The sequence below is a fragment of the Sprattus sprattus genome, assembly GCF_963457725.1.
Source record: "Sprattus sprattus genome assembly, chromosome: 6".
Lineage (NCBI taxonomy): Eukaryota > Metazoa > Chordata > Actinopteri > Clupeiformes > Clupeidae > Sprattus > Sprattus sprattus.
In genome coordinates, this window is record NC_137925.1 from 22,106,554 (window position 1) to 22,114,491 (window position 7,938).

At 39.9% G+C, this 7,938-nt stretch overlaps 1 protein-coding gene across 2 annotated transcripts; it reads right to left on the bottom strand.

Annotated features, from left to right (window-relative positions):
- Nucleotides 1–716: 716 nt before the first annotated feature.
- On the bottom strand, nt 717–6,695 carry LOC308366802 (uncharacterized protein). Of its 2 annotated transcripts, none has more exons than XM_080840558.1 (11): nt 6,542–6,695; nt 6,352–6,381; nt 4,887–4,929; nt 4,404–4,539; nt 3,931–4,200; nt 3,467–3,778; nt 3,074–3,237; nt 2,942–2,992; nt 2,500–2,571; nt 2,009–2,074; nt 717–1,551 (listed from the first exon to the last, which is right to left on the bottom strand). In XM_080840558.1, the coding sequence occupies exons 3-11, from the start codon at nt 4,887–4,889 to the stop codon at nt 1,360–1,362; spliced, it is 1,266 nt and encodes a 421-aa protein (XP_080696684.1). In that variant the 5' UTR covers nt 4,890–4,929; nt 6,352–6,381; nt 6,542–6,695; the 3' UTR covers nt 717–1,359. The 2 variants fall into 2 exon arrangements, with proteins under 2 accessions (XP_080696684.1, XP_080696683.1); XM_080840557.1 differs by having other exon boundaries at nt 4,887–5,038.
- Nucleotides 6,696–7,938: the final 1,243 nt, after the last annotated feature.

Consider the following 7,938-nt stretch of genomic DNA (forward strand, 5'->3'; position numbering starts at 1 on the left):
TACAGGTGTTTGCAGACATAAAGCACTTGTGCATACAGGTGCATCTCCAAAAAATATAATTTTGTGGAAAAGTTTCCTGTAACTAAATTCAAAAACTGACACCTTTACATATTATAGAATCATTACACATAAAATGGCATGTTTCAAGCCTTTTTTTGTTTTAATCTGGATGATTATGGTTCACAGTCCATGGAAACCAAAAATTCAGTATCTCAAAATTTTAGAATAAAACATTGTAAATACAGAATGTTGACCTTAGAATTCTCTTATCAGCTAACAATGATCTTATCCACGTTATTATACTTATTTGAGATGCACCTGTATGTTTTTCGATATTCGTTATTAACATTTTCCTGAAATGACATTTCCTATCCTTGTAAAAATGTAAGAAACATGAAGAATGCTAAGATATAATGTAAAATGCTTTAGTTTGACTCATCCCTCACATTTGGATAATTATAAGGAAACTTGTTTGTTCCTGACAAACTGCATATTGCACTTTTAAAGCATAAGTACGAGAGGTCATTGGTTGTTTCTTGCAAACCTTTTCATTAGTAAATCTTCTGTTAAAACTGATAATAGTTCAAATAAAAATGTATTCACTAGAACACAAAAAATACTTTTTTTCTGTACTTGTGGTTCAAAGGAAAGCACAGAATCAAAAGACAAGCTAATGTGCGTTGTTAAAATTAAATATAGAAATAAGAATATAAATCTGATATATATAATTTTTACTCACAGAAAAGAGGTATTGTATAAAGTTGCAACAATGATGACATAGAAAGGACATGAAGGACAAAAAAAAAAAGAGTTCCAAATGACAAATGGTCAGAGGTATATTATGTGGACCATCAAAGCTGTCCAAAGCTTCTCGAAAGTCATCCTGAATGTTTTGCATTATAAATACAATATAAATGCAGCAACACATATATTTAGAGATCTATGTATCTTTGACTAAATCAGCTAATAAAACAAGGGCGAAGGTTTCCTTGAGTTTGATATAACAAATATTTTTTTTCTCAGCAGGCGCACATGTTCAAGGCAGCTGACCTCTTCTTACAGAAGCGTGTAGGTGATAGCCAGTTAACTCTTGGTGCTTACTCACATCGGATCTCCTAACTGACTAGCTTGATTGTTGTGAAGGCGTTGTCCAGCAATGGAGTTTTAAAATGCACATTCACATGCAAGCCATCAGATGATTTTCAACTCAGGAATATTTAGTTGTTCACCGATGGTCTAGGCATGTTAACTCAATGTTAAGTGCCTCTATGTGTCTATCTATACTACGCTCTAAGTCTCTTTAGATAGAAGCATCTGCTAAATGACTAAATGTAACTTTCCTGAAGAACGATGCTTTTCTCAGTTGAGTTTGTCGGAGTTGTAGACATATGGGTCTGTGTTTGTGTCCATGCTAGGAGGAGAACTGGTGAGGAAATCGTCCAGACCCCCACCCCATCCCCGAGGCTGGTACTGGGGGCCGGGGTCCAGTGAGGTACTACGTGGGGGGGAAGGTGGGGCAGCTTTTCCTCCTTCTCCTCCTCCAACCGGAGCCTGTCAGCGGAAGGAAAGGGATGGATCAAACTGGGGGAATTTTTTATTTTTTGGAGAGATCATTTCCTGGGTGTGTCATGCTCTGCTCTGCTTTGTGCATGTCTGTTATTGCTTTGTTGTTGTGATGCTGTGTGTGTTGTTGTGTTGTTGTGTGTTATGTTGTGTGTGTGTTGTTGTGTGTATGTAAAACCAAGCCAGTATGAGGTATAGGATAGCAAGGCGATACACATACAGGCATCCTGACTAACACACGTGGCACATCTTATTGTAATATGACAACACAAGACAAACAGACATCCATTCATTTTCATTGCCTACTGAAGTTGTAAAACACCCAACTCAAAGTCTTCAGTACCATTTCATTTCAACCAGCTTTTTTGAGCAGGTGTGCATATGTATAAACATTAGGAATATATATTTAATGACAAATGACTAAATGAAAATGTAAATTACATACCTCAGGAGGAGGAGCAGCAGGAGTGTATGGATAGCAATATCCAGGACCTACCAAATCTGTGTAAGACTGTAATAACAATAACAACAAAAAACACTGTGGTTTTAGTGAATGAATAATTAATGAATAAATAAAGCCAATCATAAATGATTAGAGTAACAAAAACACAAGAGTATGCAAGAGCATGAAAATAAACTGATAAAAGGTGGTTCAATAAATGTAAAACATATCATATAAATAGTAAAGACGTAGGTGACAAATAGGCCCAAAAAACACAACCAGACAGACAAATTTAGACAATAAGACCATTTTTCTGAATATAAGGTAGAGAGATACAGAAAGAAACATGGGAAGAGTGTGATATGGTGTGATGAAGGGTAGACTGGACATAATTATTTCAGGGGGGAAGGCACATCGAGGGATAGAAATGAGTGTAGTTTGAAGAATGAAGAATGATTTTGAGTAATGTAGAATTTGGTGATGGCTGAACTTACCGGTGGGGGGCTGTCCCAGGGGTGGGCTGAAGAGGGGGGCTGCAACCACGGTTGACGCTCAGGACGTGGAACCTGTAGGAGAAACACACAAAAAATAACACATGGGCTAGCTTGTGTTTTTGGTATTATTCCACCAACACTTGACTATGTTTATGACGTGTGTCAAGTTTATGTTCATGGTGACTGTAGCTTAAGTTTACTCCACAGAAAAACAAGTTAAACATGTGGCTCCTTGATGCAATGCATAGACCCAAGCACCATGTCCAACAGAGGCAACAGAGATGGTTAAAGGATATATCGCATACATCCCGAAGAAACAAACTCAGGTTCATTAAATTGTGATATTCAGAGAAGGTGGCACTAAAGGAGAGACAGAGAGACAGAGACAGAGAGAGAGAGAGGTTGAAATATGATTTAAGAGTGTAGGGCCAGAGTCTCTCACCATAGACTGAGGTTGTAGACGGTAGCCTGAATCGAGCATAACAACAGGATCCTGCAAGAGAAAGACAGTATGGTGGTGACAGAGAAAAAGTGCAAAAGAGAGCGATAGGTAGCAACAACTACACCCACTTACATGGACATCGACGGGCTGTCCGGAGCCTGAAGGAACGGGGGCGTCGCTCTTTTTGCAACTTTTGCAACACCACTTTCTCATACACCAGCAATTGAACACCAATATAGTGATAATAATAGCAGAGCGAATGGGCACAGGCAGGTCTCGAGATGGATAATCTGAATCTACGAAAGGAGTAAAAGAGAGAGAGATTGAGTGTTTGTGTGGAAGAGAGAATAACACGAATATCTAACTACTTTTCTGAGAGTTGCCACTCGTATCTGTGGAAACAGAATATGTTCAGAGAGTGGGGCAGAGATGGAGAGAGGTTCGTGTGGATAATACACTGAAGTCACATAATAACTGTGGCCTCTTACCAGAAAATGTGAAAAAAACATGAAAACAGCCACTTACCACTGTTTCCATAGAGCCATATAACAACAGCAAGGCCTTTGTTCTTGTCGTGGACCTCGTATCGTCCTGCGTCACTTGATTTCAAGTCCACAATGGTGAGCGTCAAATCACCAAGCTCTGCTGCCTGTAGTTCTATACGATCCCCAAAGATCTGTAATGCCTCTTCGGTCTCCATGCCATTCTTGAAGAGCACGTGCTTAACTTTGTCGGAATCGATAAACGTAAGCACTGCCTCGGATACGGGAACTGGGAACCTGCTTTCCCAGTGGTGCTGAATGGACTCGTCGCTCAGATTATGATATCTATGGAGTTCTTTAGAGGGGAAGGAGCAAGAGAAAGTGAATGAAAGAAAAACAAGACACTCTTAAAACGTTAAGCTCATTTAAAACACTGTTGAGATAAAAGATGTACATCACCATAACCTTATGGTGCCGGTAAGGAGCACTTAGTGTTTTCTAGTGTACCTTTAACTAAGAGCGCAGTGCTGGAGATTTCACCCCCGCTCTTCCTCAGGAAAGCATAGTGGCCCGCGTCTGCTTGGGTGATCTGAAGAGCAACCCAGAGGTCACCTCTCACCGTCCCCCTGGCTCCCCTCGTGTTGTTTGTGTTGATACGGCTCCACAGAACCCAGTGGTCAGACGACTTATTAGGGGTGAACTCCAACACGGAAGCCTCCTTGGGCACCACTAGACTAACCTTCTCTCCATAATTCACCTCCAGAGGGACAGCGCAGTCTTTGGGAGAGCAAAACACGTATCAGGTAATGGCTGCACTATGAAACCTAAACCTTGCCTCCAATTTTTAAGGAGAAGTTGAGAAGATTTGTTTATGACTTGGGTATGACTTAGAGGCTGAGACAAACATCATTTTAATTCAACATTAATGAAAACAAAAATGTATTATGGTAGCTGAAGACAAAATATGAATATGTTCTCACCTTTGACAATGAGATTGATCCTTTTGACCATAATGGGAAAGGTAGGATCTTTCCAGAAGTACTCTCCCTCATGATGTTTCATTATCTCAGGTACAAATACTGCATTGTCTTTGAATTGATAAAAGGGGTGAAATACCTGAGGGAATAAAAAAAACAATAACATTACGCCAATACAATACATGTGCTGTTATGAAAGGTGGTTGAAAAATGATTTGAGCGGCAGGATCTGCAGTTGGATCCTGCACCGTGAGGAGCATTTTGCTGAAATGTTTATTGGATCATTACCTGAATTCTCGACTCTATATACACACATGTATACAGACCGCATATAGCTCTACATACATTCATTGATCTGAACTCCCCTTTCACTGGCTTTAATGTTAGACTAACATTAGACTTCTTTTACATTTTATTAAAATCTTCATACTGGCTCTACTATACGATCTATACATTAACAATATTTGAATACACACAAACGCATACCATAGTCTTGTTTGCCACCAGGATTTCAGAGCTTCCAGGTACACTGGATTTAAAATATAAATGAGAAACATGAGAAAACATGGTGGGTCTTCGATTGATGAAAGACTTGCCAGGGCATACACCTTTGGTCTGGAGGGAGAATACGTCCCAATCTATGAGAAAGAGAGGCAAGCAGGCAGGCAGACACAGACAGACAGACAGACAGACAGACAGAGAGAGTGCTTTTTATAGTCATTGCTTTGGATAAATGTGACTCATGTGTCATGTGACTCATCTCTCTCTGCGTGTGCTGGTCAAAGCTCATGGTACCATTTCACTTGTCTATGGCTAATCCTGTATTAACACAGCTGTTCGAAGCTGTTGGACCACGTCCTGATTCACTCGCCTGTGACTCGGATCGTCGCACGTACTTTAACTGCTTTGCACTTCTTGTAGGAATTGGCCTGGGCTGTCTGACAATGCTGCCGTTTTGCTTTTCGTCTCTTCATCCTTCCTAGCAGCGCTTCCATTGATTTGCCCTTTGCTTTATGGTGGCCGGGTTAGTGGTGGGTCGCCATAACGCCTCGACATTTAATACAGCTTCTGCCTACTAGTGCTGCTCTTCGTTTGTGATGTGTGTTTTTGTCACTTGACAGCTCCTTTTGTTGGTGGATTCTATGTACCATATTTAATTATTTTTTTTCTTGTTTAGTTTGTCATTTATTGTTTTTGTCAATTGTCCTATTTGCTTCACCTGGCTCTTGCTTGAGTTTGTGCATTCACTCACTAAAGTTTGTTAGTTTTTTTTTTTTTCTTGCTTTAAATATCTTTCTGCTTGTGACCCCCCCAACAGTGATAGTAATATCTCTTGTTGTGTGATGTACTAAGTAATGTGTTAATTCACCCGTACTAGGTGTGTTCATGTATGCCGAGCATGTAGCATGTGACCCCCAGAGGTACCGCCCTCTCTGACAAATGATCTGCCCCTAGTGGTAAACCTCAGTCCCGTTTCTTTATTGTTGTTGTGTTGGTACTATTGCCAGTTATTCCCCTTGTCTGCCATATCCTGCTACAAACTCTTGTGTTGTTGTATTTTATCTGGTGATACATTTAATAAAACATATTTCTTTATTTATGTATGGAAACCACGTCTCCCCTCAGTAACGAGCCCGTGTGCCCTTATTGGACTAGTTTGAATTTGGTGAAAGTCCCAGGGTGGCGTTGTCGTGTGTGCCCTTCCTAATCATCGTTCTCTACCTCCACGTTGTCTATCATTACGGTGTATAAATGTCTCCAAAATCAACACAACCCCATGCGCCAGATACGCCCTCCAACATCCGTCAAACAACGCATCAGTGCTAGCCAGCCGTAATATCAAGCAACTGAAACGCATTGTTTTACACCGTTCCTCTCACTTTCTCTCGGTCGTTTGTGGACATCCATGACACTATGACATCAGAAATAAGTAATTTACAAAATAACTTACGGTCTGCGTCGCCAGTCGTGGTGGCAAGCCCTGGAAAACATAAAATAACATAAAATAAACAGTGGATTGGCAACTCATAAAACTAATGGGCAGCCACAAATAAAAATGGCAAATAATCCATGCACAGTCGCACCGAACATCTTTAGTCAACTCCTCTGAACATTAATATCAAGGTTAAGAGACTACTCACCCATAACTAACACTGCGAGCATAGACAACAAATGCATCCTGTCAGCTAGAGCTCATCTACATTTGGGGTAAATACAAATGCAAAGCAACAGATCGCGGAGGTCTTGCCTACACACCACACCAAACCAGTGGGTTAGCTATACGTCATAACGGTGTACCGGATGGAAGCAAGTTGTATACCCACACCGATAAATTATATCTAAAAGTACACCGCCTCGCAATTCTGTAATTGTTCAGTGACATCAGGAATTTTCCCAGCAATGTCATAGAACTCTTATAAAATAAAGGTCCTCAAATTGTTACCATCAAAATTACCCATAATCTGCACACAATTTTCATCATGCAGGAACGGTTATTGTATCCACAGTGATCTATCCGTGTTCATGAGTGAGAAGAACGTGAGTTATTGACACTTTAATTTCCACCACATTAAACAAGAGAACACAAAGGGATGAAGTGAGCTGTCATTTGTCTTTTAGTAAGCTAATGTTTTGAAAATAACATTGAAAGACCCACAATGTAAACCGAGGAATTATATTTCCTTCCCTTCAAGTCATGTTATACATTTAATGATTTGACCTACTGGCACGCGATGACGTTTTTTTGTTGGTATTCTCATAGAACTTTTATTTTGACAATTTGTATTTTATTGACATTGCATGACATTGTCGACTTGTTAAAGTTACGCTAGGGGGAGTCTTGCTTTCGCAACCCGGCAGACTCCAATATACTACACCTGAACGCAGCGTCTTCTTGATGAAGCGGTGCGCCTGTGTGCGCGCTTCCAACATGCATTCAAACTCGACGCCTTAGATGCAGCTATGTTAAGTGTTAGGCTAAAATATGGGCGCAACTTGAAAGGGTTTGCAAATGCTATCTGTCGACTTCTTTAAACACCTAGAATGGACGACAGGTAAGCAAGATCTTTATTTTTTAGGTTTAAAACTAATGGAAGTTGAGGAAGGAGAAAATGATTTGCTATCTGACCGGCATATTGAATGTAATTGAACAAACGCAGATGCAAAAACACAGATGAACTTCATTGCTACTTTTTATACACATCAAAAGTGGCTGTTAAACATTTGTCATAGGGAAACAAATCAACTTAGAAGGGTCTTAAAGTAACACTGTTAGTGCCATTTTTACATTGTTGTTCAGATTTAGGCATTATATCATTTAGATTCATATTTAGTGATTGTTTATTATAGTTATAGCATATTTGTATTTATAGCTCGCATTTCAGTCTAAAATATGTTTAAGTGCTTAAGCATTGCATTGCTTGGAATAACCAGAGGTGAGCTGTGACGTAGCGAGCTCACGCATCAATGTATCAATTGTTTGTTTTTGATGTATCAACTGTCACTTTGTTGCACTTGTCAGAATGTTGTCAGAATTTCA

Coding starts and splice junctions, on each gene's coding strand:
- LOC308366802 (XM_080840557.1), bottom strand. CDS start 6,578: ATGCATTTGTTGTCTATGCTCGCAGTGTTAGTTATGG. Junction 4,540..4,886: donor TGGTGGCAAACAAGACTATG/GTATGCGTTTGT, acceptor TTATTCCCTCAG/GTATTTCACCCCTTTTATCA. Junction 3,238..3,466: donor ATGGCTCTATGGAAACAGTG/GTAAGTGGCTGT, acceptor CTCCTTTCGTAG/ATTCAGATTATCCATCTCGA.